Genomic DNA, 20,636 nt, shown 5'->3' with positions numbered 1-20,636 from the left:
TCTAAGACGAATGCCAATGCTGAAAGACTCTTTTATGGGTGTCCAAATTATAATGTAAGTTTAATGTCTTTTTCAATGTGTTGCTATTGGTACTTTTGTTGATGGGTATGCTAACATTTTTTTTCTTTTTCTTGGTTGTTGAGAAAATGACAGAGTTTTGAGAGAATGTAACGTAATTTTTTTATGTGGGCAGATGATGATAGTTGGAAGATAAATTTAGCACAAAAAATTAATACAATGGAAGTTAAAATTAGGTATTTTTTTGTTTGAATAAAAAGTTATTCTTTTCAAGAAGAACTCAAAACATCTAAATGGGCCAAATTAGTTACATGTTCAGGAGCTTCTTCCAACCATATAACATTTGGTTGGGTCAGAGCTAATTTGGCCAAAGCATGAGCTACCCTATTTTCCTCCCTTTTTACATGAGAAATGTGAACAAATATAAATTTACCTAAAGCCTATTTACAATTTGACACTAAAATTTCAAAATAATTCCTGTGAGTGTCATTCCCTTTTAAAGCTCTAATAACATCAATGTTATCAAGCTCTAATAAAATTAGGTATTTGAAACTATGGATTAGTATTTTAAATTTGGTTATTTGTTTAGGTATGTCAATGTTGTGTATGGTGTAAGTATGATTAAAATTTGATTAATAGTGTGTAACTAATGGTGCATATATTTAGTATGAATAAAAGTATTGTAGAAAACAAATGGGTGATGCTAGGTAGCCAAAGAATAATTACAATATAGAAATATCACGTAAAAATTATTATTCTCTTGATAAGCAAGTGATATACACTTTCTTATCACTTATTCTCCTTATTACCTATCATTTTGCTGCATGTTTGGAGTCATTAATATTCTTTTCAAAATCAATTTCAGTTTCTCCCAAATCAAATTCCTAACATCTCTCAATCACATTATTATCTATTAAAATGTAATAATTATCTGCAAAAATTATGAAAGTTAAATTAAATTTTTTTTACAACTTCTACTATATAATTTATATTTTACATATAGACTATTAAAAAATAAAAAATAAAATATAAACAAAAATTAAAAACTAAATTTTTAAAAATAATTATTAACTTATCATATTAAAATCAATAAATAAGCATACATACGAATATTAAATAAAAATATTAAAATAATTAAAACCATGACCTATTAGTACACATATGAGATAATTTGAAAAATACAATAAGACGTATAGTTTAAAATTTGATAATATTAATTATAGACATCGTATATATGAAATTTTGAATATTATGAGTACAAAATTATGGATGTTATTAATATGAAAATATGGATGTTATGTGTATGAATTTATGGATGTTATGAGTAAATTTATCAATTGAATAAATTAATTTAAGAATTTGGTATTTTTTTAAATTCAATTATGATAAAATTTAAAAACATCTATATTAATTTTATAGTTACTTATGCAATAACTAGAAAATGATATGTGTATGGATGTAATATCTAATAAACATGAATTTAATTTTTAGATGTTAGTTGTATATAATTATGGATGTTATGTATATAAATGTATGAATATTATGCGTATGAACTTGGTTAGTACAATATAATTATAAATGCACATAAAAACACAAAAAAAAATTAAATCAGTTTATGACCATACCTCATCAAAGCTAGTGTAGTTTTCCATATTCTCGAAAATTGATTGATTGACAATAACCTCGTTGGGTGTGTCTATTTGTTGTTCAAATTCTTCAGCACTTTCTATCATAGGTACCATATTAAAGTCGAATTCAAATATCATACTATTTGTAATGATAGAGATGATTTCTTGTAAAATTTCTTGACCTATTCTAATTGTGTTTGCAATGGTATTAGAGTTGTGAATTTTGAATGAAAATAATTGAATTAACGGAAACAAAATCATATTAGGGTAACTTTCAGGTTTTGTATTTCTCCATTGAATGATGATAAACGACTTAACAAAAATAGAAAATTAATTACAATAAAAAAACGTAATGATAATAATAATAAAACAAAAAAAAACGTTTATGATAATAATCAATTACAATTATTGAATTTATGTGATATTATCGTAGCTCCATTAAGTGAAGAGCAGAGCAAGAATCAATTATAATGATAAATCATAACCGTTACTAATTATTATTATTAATCTTTATTATATTCTTAAATATAAAAATCAAATTATAAAAGAAAATATTAAGTATTGATTACAAGAATGCCTAATAGTAAGGAATATGATATTATAATTAATATCATTAATAATTGGAGTTGATAAGAATACGATAAGTGGAATGATAAGAGAGTGAGCTAAAAAATAAAACTATTATTAAATGATATAAATGAAGTATATTATGAAAAATTTTGGCTAATTATGGCTAAAACTTTTTTGTTACCCAAACTTTTTCCAAACAAATATGAAAAAGAAGCATGTTTTAGCTCTTTTGGTACATATGTAATGTTACAACAGTAAAGAAGTAAAGTTAAATATTAATTAAACATGCTAGTACCATTCATAAACTTTAAATCAAGTCTCTACATTTAGAATAAAAAAAAGGGCATGCATAGCCAATATCCAAAAATATTGTTTGTCATTAAATGAACAAAATAAACATAATAGAATATCAACAAAATACATCTAGAAAGTTATGAATAGTCAAGTATCAAGACACACATAACCATGTTTCAGTGACACAATATAAACATAATTAAAAAAGTAACTATTATAATTATAATAATTCATCACTGCTGAAGATCAATCACTTCTTCTTAGGAGAATTCAATCATCCTTAAAGATATTCCAGAACTTACTCCCTGCATTAGGTCAATACTTGCTGATTCTGAGACCGAAGAGGTTTTTTTTAGGTTGTAGTTTATTAGATCTCGTTGCAAGAATTACCTATAGTTGCATGAGTGGAATACGAATCCGTATCATTTTGAAACATAACTAAACAAAACAGATAATTAAAATCATAGTTATCAGAACCAAACCGGTAATCAACCCAGTCAAACTACTCGGACACTAAATTATTGGTTCAACCGGTGGATCACAAATTAAACCGGTTGATTCGGTTATAATTAAATAATTATATAAAATTTAATTTCTTTTTATAATAAATTTATTTATACAAAATTAAGTTCTTTTAATATTTCAACAATTTATTAATTAATTATATTAACCAAATATATGTTAAAAAAGAGTTAATATTAATAAATATTATATAATTAGCAATAACAAAAATATGATATGATTAATAAAAATATTTTTGTTTATCTTTTTAATATATATATATATATATATATATATATATATTTAACAATATTTATTTTTTTAATAATTATGTAAAATTAAAAAATAATAAATTTAAATGAGTAAATATAAAATAAAAAATTCAACTAAATTAAGTATAAAAATTAGGACAAATCACTAAATAAAATATTTGGGCTTTAAATTTACCAAAATAAAATTTTTGCATATTGCATACGAAAATACAATTTTTCATTAAATTATGTAAACCGCGAGAGGGTCCATGGATTCTAAATGAACATAAACTGCTACACCCTTCCAGCGATTTATGTTGAGATGCGAAATGGCCAGAAATCGCAGTATGGGTCTTGCAGTTTCTGTGTAAATAACAAATATGCATAAACCGCAGGGGTCCAGCGGATTATGCTTTAGTATAAATACGCGATAGGGGAGTCGCGGATTATTCAGTTTGAGCCACTTTCATATTCTTAGAGTGAGGAAGACATTTTGACTTTGTTGGGGTCGGGACCATGGCGGACGAACGCAGTCTTTATCAGCTCAACGGCGTTGCACACATTGCTGGCAGCATAAACGAAGAGGTAAGTTTGTTTTCTTTTAGTTATTGTATTTCATATAACATAAAATATAGTATTCGGGTAATTAGACAGATAATTTAGAATTGGCCAATTTATGTTTTCAAAGTTAAGATGTAAAATTTAAAGTTAGGATCAAATGTTTAAGTAGAATGATGATTCTCTTGTATTTGAAATATACGGTTCAAATTGTAAGACTTGTAGAATTGTTGATTAAGTATCGTATTTAAGAACTAAGATTTAAAATTTTAGGTTTTAAATATATAAGTTTAAATTCTAATATTATAATTTTGGTTGTTTAGAGTTTAAAATTTATTTAAAGATTAAATTTTGTAAATAGAACGAAATGGTTGTATTTTATATTATTAAACTTTAAAGTTATAAGTTTTGTAGTTTAGATTTTTAAATTTAAGATTTAAATTTTAAAATTATAAATTTAGTATTTGATTATTTTAAATTAAAGATTTGAGTCTTATATTTAAGTTTTATTAAATTTAATTTAAAATTATAAGTTTAGTATCTGTTCCGGTTATAATCTATGGGTGAAACTTGTTAGTAATGGAATTTCATTTGGTTTGGTTTTTTTCTCACATGCTACAGCCAAGTAGGTGTATTTATAGTGTCCGAAGGCAACAGAACATGCCTCTGCATGACAGGATCATACGCTATTTGGAGAGGGTTGGTTTGTACCACCTGGCAAGACTCAACAGGAGATGCTTCTGGTTGGATAAGCCCCTAGTCAGCGCATCATTGAGAGGTGGCATCCTGAGACGCACACCTTTCATATGTCATTCGAGAAGTGCACCATCACGCTGCAGGATGTTGCATACCAGCTAGGGATGCCCATGGATGGTTTAGCTGTATCCAGTGTCTTACAGATTTTGAGAAGCTGATGGATGACGGCAAACCCACTTAGAATTAGTTTCAGGAACTATTTGGCGTGTTTCCCCCGCGGAATAAGGTAAAGCAGTTTACAGTCCACTTCACCTAGTTCCATGAGAGATTCAGGGTGTTGCCGGAGTATGCTACTGAGGTAAGTTTGTCCCCAGAACTATCGACACCATCTTCCAACTTGCCATACAACTTATGTATTCTCACCTCCGGAAAACTACGCCAACAATAAAACAAAACCTGTATGTCTTCGTCCGACCCTATCACAAATGTTTCATACTGCATACCATGTGACACAACCGCAATCGGAATCTTGTAGAACACCTTCGTCATTCACTTGGACCCACACAACCCTGTCTTTTGCAATATGCTCGCTTTTAGCTCTGACAAATTATTTGTTGAACGGATAAAAATACTCATCGATTCTTTATCAGTTAACTTAACACCGTGCCTTTTGCTCTTTTCTTTTTTTTTTTTTAACAAGAGCAGTGGACTACAACCAAAAAACTCTCCTCACTATCCATTTGTGAAGGTGTGAAAATGACTCTCTACCATCACACCACTCCCTCTTAGTTGGTATATATAGGCAAATTTGGTGCAAGTATAAACCGTTGGACCCTTGCGCAGTTTATGTATATTTGCTATTTACATAAAAACCGCGATACCCCTACCGCAGTTTCTGGCCATTTTTCGTTTCAACATAAACTGCTAGAGGGGTGTAGCGGTTTGTGTTAATTTAGAATCCGTGGGACCCCACTCGCGGTTTATATAGTTTAGTACATTTCCGTATGCAATATGCAAAAGTTGTATTTCGGTAAATTTGAAGCCCAAATGTTTTATTTTGGTGATTTGCCCTAAAAATTACTCATTAGAATAAAAAGACAAAAGTGTAAGGAGATTTTAAATTTTGCATGACTAAAAGAGTTAATAAGATAAGGTTATTAATTAGGATATGTCTAATAAGTTATAATATATTTAGAAAAAGGTAACTATATTGTTAAAGAGCATCTTAGTCTGGTGGTTACTAGGTTCTTTTTACTCCAATAGTGCCAGGTTTGAACCCCAGCCCTAGCAGTACTGCCAACGAATTTTTTGAATTGAAATTGGTATTTGTGGGTTGACCAGTTCGGTCCGATCCACAGTTTTGGATCGGCTTTGACTGAATTTTTTGAGTTTGATTGGTTCGTTTACTTGTACGGTTTGAATGCTAGCTCGAATTGATTAAAAATCCGGTTCATTAAATTTCCAGTCGAACCGACCAGTCCGATCCAAGTTTGATAACTATGATTAAAATAAATCTTAAATCTACAAATATAAGGACAAATTGGATGGTTACTTGTTCTCCATCTTCTAATTGTGAAAAAGGGGCTGGAATAGCACAATCTCTGAAGGAACAATAGCATTTGTTAGGACCTCAGAGGTAGCAACATCAGTGGTTGGAGCAGGGTCACCCTCTCATTCTCCGTCTTGTGCAGACTCATCCTCTATAGTTTCATTTGCATTAGAAGCCCCTTTTTTCTTCTTAAAAATTATAGCTGATGCAGTAGCAAGGGCAGCTGCAACATCATTAGTTTTTTTTTGTAGGAGCAGCTCTCTTTGTGCGACATTTTTCTCACAATAAGTACAAGTAAACTTCTTATACTTTTTATTTAGTTTCGTTGCTCCAATCTTACTCTTCTTACTTCTTGAAGGTTCTTCATCTGTATCCTTCCGTCTTTTCTTCTTCAAAGGACTTGGCTTTCTCCGAATGTTAGGAACTTGAGGCCTACTATATTGACACTTCTCCCACATAGGCCTAAATATATGAATTTATAGTCAACCAAGTGTGACAATAGTCTTTAGAATTTTCATTCAGTCTAACTATTGCAGCACATGCGTGAACACATGGCATGCCTAAAATAGTTTACATCCAATCAGAATTTGTTCCAATCTAAAATGCATGCCTAACACAGTTATTTTAAGCTATGGCTTCACTCCTATTTTCACAGTTGAGTCAGGATTACTTTTTAGAAGAGTCTCTACATAGTCTCTAACGAGCATGTATTGTGCTACCACATCCCATAAATAATGTTTCTTGCATCACTTAATGCTCTTGTCAGAGAGAACTTATTCAAGTCAAGATCACACTTCCTCTTAAAGTAATAAGATGCTTCTCCATGCTTTAGGTTAGGATATTTTCTTATTTTTTTGACCAGTTTTGAGTCTATCCACTTCTTGTTTCTTGTTATATTCTTAGTCCTCCTAGCATATATGTGATCATTGTTGAATGTCTTTATCTGTCAATAAGTTTCTTCATAATCCATAGAAGCATATGTAACCTAACTACAATCTTATTTCTTGTACTCGCTCTATAACTCTCGTTCCTTCTAAAATTGATTTGCCTCTCCTTTTATATAGTAAATTTTCTTATTACCTCAATAAAATCATATTTTGTATTGAATTTCATCCTGACTTTTAATTTTAGCTCTCTAAATTTTATTTTCTTAATAAACATTGGAAATGTATCATCATCATCCACATCAAATTCTTCATCCAAATTAGATGGAGTCTTCATTTCCTCAAAAATGTTATAAATCATTTCCATCAGAATCATCTTAATAGATATCAAGAACATCATATGATGTCTGGACTTTATTGGCTTTTCGTACTAGCACTTAACACCCAAGTCAACTTCTTCATTAGAATTTTAAACTATCAACTCATTCTCATCCACAAGTCTTCAAGACATATCTTTAAATTTTTTTTAACTCCTTGATTCTTACTGCACCTCAAAATTAGAATTATCCTCACTTGAATTCTTAAAAGCTTCTGGTTCAGGCCTATAGAACTCAATTTCCACACTGTGGTACGAGTCATTACTGTCTTTGCTTAACAATATTACTGTAGGCACCTCACTAACAACTTTTTTTTTTTTGGGTAACTTGAAATTTAGGGAACAAAATTGAGATCAAGTAAAAATTTTATGGGCCAAAATGAGTTTTAATTCCAAAAATCTTGATTAAAAATAATTAAAATATATAATTATATTAATAATAATAATTATAATTTTATATGTGAATATTAAAAACATTAAATATATATAAATAATATTATTGAACGAAATATAACGTTTTATCGTCATATATCTAATTACGATGAATTACGTCGTGTCCAAAAAAATTATGGGACTTATTTATTTATGCAATTGATAAAAGTATTTTAAAAATAAAAATAAAAATAAAAAAAATATTTTATATAATTATTTAATTGTATTTTTTTTAAATGATTATACACAAAACAGATGCAAGCAAACAATTGTTATTAATAAGACAATAAATAATTAGATTTACGCATAAACTTTTTTATATTAAAATAAAATGTATAATATTATATGAATTTAATTTTGTATATGACGTATTACATTGTCGTGTTGCGGATGTTCTAATTTAATTTTGTGTAAAACGTATTATAAAATAGATATTTTATATTTTTTCTAACCAAATTCTTATTTACCCTAATTTATCATCTCTTTTTTTTTTTAATTCTGTGCTGCGGATGTTCGTCATTATTCCGAAGTGTTGCCCCAAACTGTAACTGTTATCGACGATGAAACACGAATGTACGAAGCTTTTACTCAAATTCTCTCTCTCTCTCTCTCTCTCTCTCTCTGTGCGTATGCTTCTTTCTTTCTACAATCTTTATCCATCCACTCTCTCTAACCATTTCCATCGTCGTTGTTCCCAGGTTTCTTCTTCGTTTATTTATGCGGTTGCAAGATTCGGGGGTTCGACAGCAGCTCCGCTCAACTGTTACCACCAAGGCGCCGCAGCTTCTCCGCTTCTGTTAATCTCTTTATGGCTTTTGTCCTTTCTTTCTGCTGATTTAGCTCTTTAGGGTTTTCAATTTGTACTCTTTTCTCTTTTTCCTTTTCTTTTTGTTGTTGGGGAAATCTTTGTTGTGGGTACTTTTTGTAATTGTTATATCCTTTGTCAAAGTTCATAGCTTTGAGTTATTTCTCCCCTCAATACTGTACAATCAACAATTATCATCTCATCTCATTCTTGCAGTCTTTTTCGTTTCCGTTTCTTTGATAATTTTTCTTAACTCATGTTGTGTTCTTTGATTTTATTGGGAGAATACTGTGTAATATCGTGGATTACTTTTAAACCTCACGTCTCTCCTGTTGTTGAAGAAAATAAAAAAGATAAATTATTGAAATAATAATTCAAAAAAAAAAAAGGGAAGAAAGAAAATAGAGGGGAAAAAGAAGAAAGAACCTTATCATCTATTCATTGATGGGGAGCCCAGGACTGAGCAATCGAAATAATGGACAGCAGCAACGATTAGGCATTACTGAGCCCATTTCATTGGGCGGACCAACTGAGTATGATGTGATCAAGACTCGGGAACTCGAAAAGGTTCTGTTTCAGGCTATTCTAAATCATTGCTAGTTAGTTCTTGAGGTTTTTCAAGTGTTAATTTACTGATTCGGGATTGTGGATGTTCAGTACTTGCAAGATGCTGGCTTGTACGAGAATCAGGAGGAGGCAGTTAGTAGGGAGGAAGTTCTTGGCAGGCTAGATCAGGTTGAATAAATCTTCTTGAATGAACATGTTTAAATTCTTGAGAAATATTCTTTAGTTGAGAGTAGCTGTTTGACTTAATCTTTTGATTGTATTGTTACATTTTCATTAAGTACTGTCTTTGAATTTTGGTGGTGTTCCTTATGAGGTTGCTGATCTTTTTTTTTTCTGTTTTGATACGAACTAGATTGTGAAGATTTGGGTCAAAACCATTAGCCGTGCAAAGGGACTCAATGACCAACTGGTGCAAGAAGCAAATGCCAAGATTTTCACCTTTGGCTCCTATCGATTAGGGGTATAACTCTGTTTCTGTTTTTATCTTCCATTTTTTGTTCTTATGCCTGTATTTTGTTCATCTTTAAATTGCAATTCAAGCTTGGACAGCCTTCTCGAGAAAGGATTGGAGAGGGTGAGTAAGGGTAGCACTGTCATATGTTATAAGCTTGACATAGAATTTACAAAATTTTGGACTGGAAAAAGTGATAATACTGATAAATACTATAATACATTTATTGTCATCTCTCTCTTTTTATTTCTCTCCTCTTTCAGATTGTGTATTTTACCAGGTCGCACCCAAATTTTGTAGGTCCATGGCCCTGGAGCTGATATAGACACGCTTTGTGTGGCACCTAGGCATGTATCCAGAGAAGTATGATAATTATTACCATTTCTTGTTGCAAATATATCATTTGCAGGTTTTATCTTTGATATGCTAAAATAGTTATTTGAATTGACCTTTAGGAAGATTTCTTTGGTGAACTACATAGGATGCTGTCTGAGATGCCAGAAGTAACAGAGTTGCACCCTGTGCCTGATGCTCATGTTCCAGTGATGGGGTTCAAGTTCAATGGTGTTTCTATTGATCTCCTTTATGCAAGATTGTCTTTGTGGGTTATTCCTGAGGTAAGTATTTTATGCAAGATTAAAGATTAAAGATTAATATGCCTAAGGTGTTCCATTTGATATGTATGAAATTGAATCATGCTGAGTGACAAACAGTTCTTGTCCACCTTGTGTTATGTTTGTCTGCATGTTGCTTGTATAGGCAAAGTTAATCATATTTAACCTTTTATTACTGCTTAGTAATGCTGGCTGATTTTGTGGGACAGGACTTGGATATATCACAGGAGTCAATATTACAAAATGCAGATGAACAAACTGTTCGTAGTCTTAATGGTTGTAGAGTGACTGATCAAATCCTGCGTTTGGTTCCAAATATTCAGGTAGTGGATATGAAATCCTAAACATGGTTGGAGATTTATGCATCAAGGTTTCCTGTCACATTAATCATTGTATGTCTGTTTTTGAGGTGCAGAATTTTCGCACAACATTGAGATGCATGAGGTTTTGGGCAAAGCGACGTGGTGTCTATTCAAATGTATAGCAAAGCTCCTTCTCTTCCTATCTCAATTATAATTATATTACTCTGATTTACCTAAAACATGATATGTTGTGGGCAGGTTTCTGGTTTTTTGGGTGGTATAAACTGGGCATTGCTGGTTGCTCGAATATGCCAGTTATTTCCAAATGCACTTCCAAATATGTTAGTGTCTAGGTTCTTTAGGGTGTATACTCAGTGGCGTTGGCCGAACCCTGTCCTGCTTTGTGCTATTGAAGAAGGATCTCTTGGACTCCAAGTTTGGGATCCTAGAAGATATCCCAAGGATAGATTCCATCTAATGCCGATAATTACTCCTGCTTATCCTTGCATGAACTCTAGCTACAATGTTTCATCAAGTACATTGCGTATTATGACAGAGGAGTTTCAGAGGGGAAATGAAATATGTGAGGTATGATGGATTGCTCCAGAAATATTGGCTTTTGGGAAAATTCAAGGAAATAGTCTTAGTCAAGCTATATGAAGTTTGAAAAATGAAACAAAATTTGGTTCAATTTTCTCTTTTTCTTTTTTCCCTTCCATTCAATGAGATTTAATTGTTAATGGTTTAGACACTAATATGTTTTAAGATAAAATATTGCGGCATTGTCTTATGCCAACTCCACCTAGTAGGACAAGGCTTGGTTGTTGTAGCTGGTTTTATGTTACAACAACAACAACAACAACAAAGCCTTGTCCTACTAAGTGGGGTCGGCTACATGAATCAAACGACGCCATTGTGCTCTGTCATGTATCATGTCTACAGAGAGACCATTTACATGTAGATCTCGTTTGACCATCTCATGGATGGTCTTCTTAAGTCTTCCTCTGCCTTTCGCCCTTTGTCCATCTTCCATCTCATCCACCCTCCTGACTGGATGTTCTTGTAGCTGGTTTTATGTTAAGCCAAAATAATTTTTTATCTGCAATGATCTCTTTTATGACTTTCTTATTATGGAACGAAGTTTCTTCTGGGGTGGTTTACTTATTAGTTAAGATTATATTTCGATGATATTTGAGTTGCATAATTCTGAGTTTCTGTCATTCTGCGCAGGCAATGGAGGCGAACAATGCCAATTGGGATGCTCTTTTTGAGCCTTATCCATTTTTTGAAGCTTATAAGAATTATCTGCAGATAGATGTTTCAGCAGAGAATGCTGATGATCTTAGAAAATGGAAGGGCTGGGTTGAGTCCCGCCTCCGCCACTTGACATTGAAGGTATAGCACTGTTACTGTATTTGTGATGTTATGACATCTAATTTACTTCTTTCTTACTTAGCTCTTATCTTCTACTATGAGAAAGGGGGTAGGAACACTTCCATTTTCATTATTTATTTGCTTTTACCTTTAAACATCCAGATTGAGCGGCACACATATGGCATGCTTCAGTGCCATCCACATCCTGGTGATTTTTCAGACAAATCTAAGCCTTTCCACTGTTCCTACTTCATGGGTCTGCAACGTAAGCAAGGAGTTCCCGTGAATGAAGGCGAACAATTTGATATAAGACATACCGTTGAAGAATTTAAGCATTCTGTCAACATGTATACTTTGTGGAAACCAGGAATGGCTATCCAGGTATCCCATGTGAAACGGCGTAGCATACCTAACTTTGTTTTTCCTGGTGGCGTTCGACCTTCCCGGCCAACTAAAGCGACTTGGGACAGTAAGCGAAGTTCAGAATTAAGGGATTCTGTACATGGTCAGACAGAGAAGTCTCAAGAAGGACAAGCAGTTGCCTTGAGAGAAGCCGATGAAAGGAAGAGAAAGCGAGCGGAGGACAGCATTGATAACTTAAGAACTTCCAAGTCTTTTGCATCTTTACCTCCCTCCAGCGGGGATGTTCATGATGACTCGAGAAATCCTGTTAGCATTGCTAGTTCTTGTTCTATGAAATGCGATGAATCAGAAGTCAACAGTGTGAATGAGAAGCCTGATTTGAAATCTTTAACGGGAAGTCCTTCCAGGCATGGCGAGACCAATGGATCAGCAAGAAGTATCCAACAAGTCAACCATATGCTTACTGGCATTAATACATGTAATTCTAAAGAAGCAGAAAATCTAGCCATTGAGAAGATCATATCTGGTCCATATGATACACATCAAGCCTTACCAGAAGAACCTGACGAGCTTGAAGATGATGTTGAGTACAGAAATCAATTTAAAAATTTAGGTGGGAACATAAACAAGAGCAACTTGGACTCTTCACATTCAGAGCTGGCAGTGGTAGGCGAACCAGTTATTACTGAGAAGGAAACCTCTTGTTCAAATCATTTACTCCCCAATGAGAGCTTGGAGGAGCTAGAGGTTACCCTCTTAATCTTGTTCAAACCATTTTATGGTGCAGTTCTTAAATAAGAAATTGAAGAGTTTCTGACTATTTGTTTTTGTTTTGTTTGTCCCTGAAAGCCTGCTGAGCTGACAGCTCCATTCATAAGTTCTACAGCTGCACCTCTGCCCCAGAGGAAGCCTCTTATCAGGTAAACTACTTTGAATGAGAGTGAGTTTATATGGGAATTGATAGTTTAATGTTGGTTGGCTAACCATTCATTTTCCATCTTGTTCTCTTCAGGTTGAACTTCACCTCTCTAGGAAAAGCTGCTGACAAAAGTTCCTAGATGCTGTAATAGATACACCACTTCAAATGTCTTGGAAATGCTCTTTTCCAATTCCTTCTTTCCTTCTGTAATCATAATGAAGTTTTGACGCCTACTTATAGAAGGGAGATACCAGCCCTCTAAAATTCAAGCTTTTTTTTTTATCTGCAATAAAATATAGTCCATAGTCCCATGTTTTGTCTCTATTTAATTGTGGGATTTATAACTAATTTATATATTATTTCTTTGGCATAGTTTTATACATTTTAAAATTGGATTTTGCTATCCTATGTCTTTAGGATATAAGTTAAGCATATAATAAAAAAATATTTTAATGCTATTTATTACAAAAATAAGTTTTTATACATTGTTAATACATAAAAGCAATAAATAACATTTAAATATTTTTTTAATGGTATATTTAATTTATGCCTTTAGGGTTTAGGATAGTAATTTAGCAAAACCCTTTAAAATTAAAAAAAATAAAAGAAATGTAAGTTGATAGTGAATTTATTATCGATAACTCGTATTTTGCAGTTTTTTTTAGTAGACACAAAATGGAGAACAATTATAGTTTAGTTGTCAAATATTTTATGAGTAATTTTTTATATTTAAGCAATTTTACATCTAAGTTAGTTGAGTTACGCATTTTTTTTTCCGTTTTTTTCATTGGTCGTCTTCTTCTTCATCATTTCAGATGTTACATCTTCTTCTTCTCTTTTTCTATTATTTTTCAATTTCGTTATCACCATTACCAGCAAACACCTCTTCCTCTTATTGGAATTTCGTCTCCTTTTTTATCCTTTTCTTCCCATCATCATCATCATCATCATAATTGTTATTGTCATTGTCTTCTTCTAATACGTATCGTCGTTATCATTATCATCAAATTCAAATTTATATAATGGACAATTTTCGGTTCATTTGATATTATACAATAGTTTCGTTTTGAGCTAATTTTCGGTTTATTCAAGACGCAGGTGTTTAGAATTCGAATTTATATAATTGACCATTTTCGGTTCATTTGGTATTATACAATGGTTTCATTTTGTTAATATTTTCGGTTCATTTGATCACCACAGAAAATCAGAATCAATAAAAATGTTAGCAAAATGTTGATGTATATTGTTGGTAATGATGATAACGACGATGGATGAGGAAGAAGAAAAGGAAAGAGAATATCAAAGAAATTCAAATTAAAAAGAATCAGGAGGAGGATGAGATGGATGTGGTGGTATGGTGGTGGTGATGATGACGATAATAAAAAAAAAAAAGATGAAAAAAAGTAGAAGGAGAAGAAGAACAAAGAGGAGGAGAAAGAAAAAGAAGAAGACAAAGCCGACAGGCGTAAACTAAATAACTTGGATGTAAAATTGGTTGGATATGTAGTGGAGCTCATATTTTATATGCATCAAAATTTATTAAAATTATTTTATTAATATAATTATACGAATCACAAAATTTTATTGGTTTTCTATGGAAGTGATATAGTAACTATAAAAAGATATCGATTTTATTCCATAAATCAATTCTAATATAAATTTTAATTCTAAATCAATTTATTTTTTAAAAATATTAAAAAATATATTTTAAAAATATTCCAAGATGCTAGAAGTTAAACACAAAACTAAGAAAAATGACAAAGTTATCATTCCTCTATTATCTGTAAATCAATCTAACTAGTATAGATTCTTTACTATAATCATTTTGTATTTACTTATAGCAATAAAAGCTAAAAAATCTAAGTATGTGGATGATGATCATTTAAAATTTAGAAATAATCCTGGGCGGGGAAGTTCACGTGGTGTAGAAGAGTCGAGACATGTGAGTTGTGGCAGAAAAGTTGGAAGGGCGGTGGGGTCATCACTCAACACAATCAATTAATAATCTTACACTTGACAGTGTAATTATTGTCGCTAAGCACTTGATTGAATCTTTCAGTCCTAAGATCATCTTAACAGCCTTATTGTGTGTGTCTGACATATCCGCATCCATATGGCTAATATTATACAAGTATTATTGCAACTTGTGAAAGTGACTTGCAAATATTCAACATAACATAAAGAGGACTTGGATGGACAATCATTCACAATAAGTGGGTGTGGGGATGGGGATGTGGATAGAGAAGGAGGAGCTTGAGTATGTGTGGTTCCGTTGGGTATGTTGGTGTTCGTGATGTACCATGTTTGGCTTCTCTACACTATTCTCCGCACTCCTCTCCGAACTGTCATTGGCCTCAACGCCCACTCTCGCCACCAGTGGGTTCTATGCATGATGAGTGTCTGTATTCCTTCTTCCTCCTCCTTTTTTAGTTATATCATTTGTTTCGTTTCGGATTTTAGAATCATTAGTTGTTTGTTTTGGAACACAAAGGGATAGAAACAGGTCAACGTATGTATGTCTATCTCAAAAGAGGAACGCATTCATTACTTGTTGGCTAGTGTAGTCATAGTATGTTTGATTGAATATAAACGAGTAAATAATCATTTAAGATTCTGATTTTGATAAAATGAATCTCAATCTTTGTTTTTGATAAAATAAACTCTAAAATAAACCTTAAGATTGTATTTGATATAAAGTGCGAGTCAGAGACAGCAATAAGAATGAAGTTCTAATTTAATTTGTACAAAGAATAAAGTTAGAAAAATTTCAATTCCTTTTGTTTTTAATTTTTAAAAATACTAAAAATAAAATTTTGGAGACAAAAACTGAAATTTTAATATCAATTTGTGAATCAACAAATATGATATTGAGTCTCAGTCTCAGCCTCAAAACAAAGGCTACTTAAATATGAGTTGTATTTGACATACAGGATCCGCTGAAGAATGGGGTTTTGGCAGTTCAAACCATACGCAACAACATAATGGCATCCACTCTTCTTGCCACAACAGCAATCACACTAAGTTCTCTGATTGGAATCTTTGCTACCAGCACTGGCGCTTCAGAGGGCATGCCTTTTATACCTTACACAGCCACTTCCATCAAACAAATCTGCATCACAATTTGCTTCCTTATTGCATTTCTATGCAATGTGCAATCCATAAGATACTATGCCCATGTCAGCTTCCTAATCACGGCGCCTACGGTCGGAGACCAAAGGGAGCATATGGAATACATTGGCAAGATCCTCAACCGGGGAAGCCATTCTTGGTCCCTCGGATTGCGGGCCTTTTACCTCTCATTTCCTCTCTTCCTATGGATTTATGGTCCCATACCTATGTTTGCTTGTTGTTGCTTCACCTCATTTAGTTTGTACTTCTTGGACACTACAGCTAAAGTTACAAGGGATCTTCACAGTAACTCATTCAGGAAAGAGACCCCATCAACTCATGATCATGATCATGATGATGATGCACACTCTGCACTCCATTCTCCTTATTATTCCTTACCCGGTAACAACAACTCGTCTCCAAATTTAGCTGCGGATCATCATGTATAACTATGTAACAGTTTTGACCCTATTATTATGTAATGTCAATGCTTGTGGAATGCCATTAACTTGGTGCATCATCATGCACCAGGATAGTAATGCATTGGATTTTGCAGAGTTGATCTCTGCCGTGACATCAATAATCATACAAGAGTTGATCACACATTAAGGATCATAATTCATGTGAGCATATGAAATGTTTGCGCAATCTTGGATTAATTGGGACCGCATGAGCTTTTATGCAAGATCTATTTCCGTTTGAAAGTCATTATTGAACAGATTTTTTAACATAAAACCTGACATATGGTTAATCTTTAGACACGTAGTGAGCACTGGCTAGTGGCAACAACAGCAAATCAGCATTGGATTCCTGGGGATACCAATGATGCTTAGACACTTCATTCTTGAATGAACATCGTTGTTGTTTCTTGATTTGGTGTAATCGTTCAATTCTTATATTTTTAGGGTTTTTTTTTTTTTTTTTAACAGGTTCAGTTCAGTGCACACATTTAAATTTCATTGTTAGAAAACTCAAATGACATTTATCATATAGAACAAGAAAATAAATAAATATTTCATATGATGAATTATTGCTGAGAATAATTACAAATTTTAATTAGTGAGAATTTTAACAAGTTGAAACAAAATTATCTAAATTTCTTCTTCTGTTTCAAGATTTACACACATGTGTTGCACTATTTTGAGATCTCCTTAATTCCTCTTGGAAAAATCTGAATATATATATATATATATTTTTTAAATTTGTAAATTTTCACGAAAAAAAAATTCACTCATTATATTTTCTTTATAGATTTGAGTGGATTTGCACCACCATGCCAGAATTTACACCACGAGAAGAGAGACATAAATTATAAGAGGGTTATTAAATTTGAAATTAGGACATAAAACAAAGACCAAAAAAGATAAACGAAGGATTGAGGGAGGAAAAAAGGAGAAAGAAAAGAGAAGTGAGGAGAAGAGTGAGAAGATAAATCGGCCGACTTAATTTGCATTCGGTCACTACGCACCCCAATGAGATGTCAGGTTGGGCCTCGTTAATCCGCAAAAAAATGTTGAATAGATTTTTGTTTTGCATTTTCAATAAAAATTCATCAACTTGATTTCAATTTCTCCCATGACCAGAATTGCTAAGACAATTGTTTGTTTAAACCTTTTTGGTATATATTTTGTCCAAAAATAAAAAATAAATGGATCAGCCCATATATAACTTGTGGGGTTAGCCACAAATAATCCGAACCTAAAAATCGAGACTGATGAATGCTTGAAAAATAAAATGGTCATATAATCTATAGATTTAGGCACATACACTGGCCTAAATGGGTCAAATTAGCCCCCTCAGTGTGTTGTGTGGGTGTCTGGTGCATGGATAATATTTAGAATTAAGAGCTCTCTAATTCACTTAACAAAAACAAAATACAAACCCTCTAACCAAAAAAAAAAAAAAAAAAGTACAACCCTGAGGCTTGATGGTTAAGGGGAATTTTATATTTTATTTCGTAAAGGTATTTACGTGTGAAAATTATAATGAAAAGAGGGAGGTGGAGAATGTGCAGGAACAGCTGAAAGAGCAAGACTTTAGGTAAAGTAAAGTGGGATCCATCAAAGAGTGACAGAAAAGTGCAATATATAGCAGTGATAGAAGCGGAGTAAGAGAAGATAGATGAAAGTGAGAGATGGAAATAGCAGAGCTGGATTATGTGTTGGTCCCAGTTGGGGTGCTGGTGCTTGGAATATATCACGCGTGGCTTCTCTACACCATAATCAGGCACCCTTCTCGCACCGTCATTGGCTTGAACGCTCAATCTCGTTATCAATGGGTTCTTTCTCTCATGGCTGTCAGTTTTACTCACTCCATAATCTGTTTAAGTTTAAATCTTTTAACAAACAATTAAATAAGAAAGTTGGTGCAGGATCCCCTGAAGAATGGAGTTCTGGCGGTTCAAACAATCCGCAACAACATCATGGCATCAACGCTTCTGGCAACAACAGCAATCACACTCAGTTCACTAATCGGCGTTTTCGCCAACACCGACTCCGAAACCGAATTGGTTTATGGTAACAAAAGTTCCCTTAACTCTGCTATCAAGAGGCTCTCCATATCGTTGTGCTTCCTTGTTGCATTCCTCTGTAACATGCAGTCTATCAGATACTACGCGCACGTGAGCTTCTTGATCACTTCACCTGCACTCAAAGGGAAGACGGATTTCATTGAGTATGTTGCCAAGACATTGAACCGTGGAAGTGTTTCTTGGTCCCTCGGACTCAGGGCTTTCTACCTGTCTATTCCTCTTGTCCTTTGGATCTATGGCCCCATTCCCATGTTTGCTTGTTCCTGCTTCACCTCTTTCGCCTTGTACTTCTTGGACACTACCACTCAGATCACCAGAGATCTTCACATTAAGTCCTTCAAACACACCGACATCGACATCCACCACATGCAACCTGCACCCTAACCCTACCTCCAACTTATTAATACTCTACACAAAATTTGTCAACGAAGATATATCAGCTACGAGAAATGTTAGAGGATTATCAAAATTGGTGAAAATTCAGCTGAAGTCGACTTCACGACGGTCAAATATCAACTTCACGTGAAGTCGACTGCACCTGAATATCATCAAAATTTATTATTTTAATTTTTCAGTTAATTATTAATATTTAAAAATATGTTATTAGATTATTAGATTAAAAAAATTATACTTAAAAAAATTAAATTAATAATTAAATAATAATAAAAAATAATAAATTCTAATAATTTTAAATATTTTTTGTAAGATACATCCAATTATATATACATTGGTGGTTGTAACTTTGTAGTCATTTCAACATAAAGCAAAAGCTTGGTTACCAATCAGATACCATGCACACATCTTTATCTTTAGTCTTGTTACAAGTAGTGCTCACCATATGCTTTTTGACTTTATGTAAAATGATATTTTGTGCTCCAAGTTTACAGCCTAAGAATAAGTGAAATGCTTATATATGGATGATGATGATGACAATATTAATATTGTGATCATGAGAAAGAAAGAAAGAAGAATATGGATATTCAAAACCTTGATATATATCGGTATAGGTGTGAATTGGGGGTATTTACATGTAATAATTTTGTGTACATCTTTTTTATACTTTCTACATTGGTATTAAAATAATTGATAAACAAAATGAGATAAAATAAAAATATGCAAAAACTTGTATAATATAGTGGTACAAATATCATTTTTCTAATTTTTTAACATGACCCAAGTTGGCCATCCACAAAGAAAAGATGCATGTGATAAGTGATAACTGCCAATAATGGGCCACAAATTAAAGCATTATGCACACCGACGAGCCAATCTCCAACCGAAACATACAAATTCTAGTCTAGTAGGTATTTCATTTCATACAAACATAGAAAGGGAAAAATGCTTCTCTCGCACTACTGTACTTTTATCACATCAATTTATCAGCCGTCCATCTTTGTGATTCTCTATCTCAAGTGGATTTGATATTTCTAGTATGAGGTTATCCAAATTTATTAGGAACTAATTTGTCTAAATTAAAAATCAAATTCGTTCAGTAATTAATAGAAGTTTAATTAATAATAAGTCAACAAATATTTTTAAATCGTACTCGATATTAATTAATGGTTATTAATTAGTGATTATTTAAATTTTATTTTTTTAAAAATATAAAATTAATTACTATTAATTATAATTATTTAAAATTTACTGATTAAAAATTATATACCTATACTTTTCTATTAAAAATTCATAAATATTACTACCAATTAGAAAGTTTACTCAATGTTTCTTTTCTAACTTGAGCAAGTATATATCCATGATTTCATCAAAATGTTTCCAAAGAATGATAGTGGGATAGTTCATTTAGCAAAAGAAGTTATAATAACAGATGAAAAACTAGGCATCATTA

The 20,636-nt window shown here is 32.4% G+C and overlaps 2 protein-coding genes and 1 pseudogene across 2 annotated transcripts; all 3 read left to right on the top strand.

Annotated features, from left to right (window-relative positions):
• The first annotated feature begins 8,222 nt into the window (after positions 1 to 8,222).
• LOC130968642 (nuclear poly(A) polymerase 1-like) lies at positions 8,223 to 13,476 on the top strand. The gene is made up of 13 exons (XM_057894029.1): positions 8,223 to 8,330; positions 8,456 to 9,129; positions 9,220 to 9,297; positions 9,482 to 9,589; positions 9,881 to 9,943; positions 10,036 to 10,197; positions 10,404 to 10,517; positions 10,610 to 10,672; positions 10,755 to 11,084; positions 11,727 to 11,891; positions 12,033 to 12,980; positions 13,083 to 13,153; positions 13,246 to 13,476. The coding sequence occupies exons 2-13, from the start codon at positions 9,007 to 9,009 to the stop codon at positions 13,289 to 13,291; spliced, it is 2,271 nt and encodes a 756-aa protein (XP_057750012.1). The 5' UTR covers positions 8,223 to 8,330; positions 8,456 to 9,006; the 3' UTR covers positions 13,292 to 13,476.
• Positions 13,477 to 15,265: 1,789 nt separating this feature from the next.
• Positions 15,266 to 16,878, top strand: LOC130965250 (uncharacterized; annotated as a pseudogene).
• Positions 16,879 to 18,394: 1,516 nt separating this feature from the next.
• On the top strand, positions 18,395 to 19,185 carry LOC130970761 (uncharacterized). Its single transcript, XM_057896939.1, has 2 exons — positions 18,395 to 18,556; positions 18,632 to 19,185. Exons 1-2 carry the CDS (start codon positions 18,395 to 18,397, stop codon positions 19,172 to 19,174), a joined length of 705 nt encoding a protein of 234 aa, XP_057752922.1. The 3' UTR covers positions 19,175 to 19,185.
• Positions 19,186 to 20,636: the final 1,451 nt, after the last annotated feature.

This window comes from Arachis stenosperma, chromosome 3, assembly GCF_014773155.1.
Source record: "Arachis stenosperma cultivar V10309 chromosome 3, arast.V10309.gnm1.PFL2, whole genome shotgun sequence".
Taxonomy (NCBI): Eukaryota; Viridiplantae; Streptophyta; class Magnoliopsida; order Fabales; family Fabaceae; genus Arachis; species Arachis stenosperma.
The sequence above is the reverse complement of the archived record's forward strand: the minus strand, read 5'-3'. Positions and strand labels throughout refer to the sequence as shown.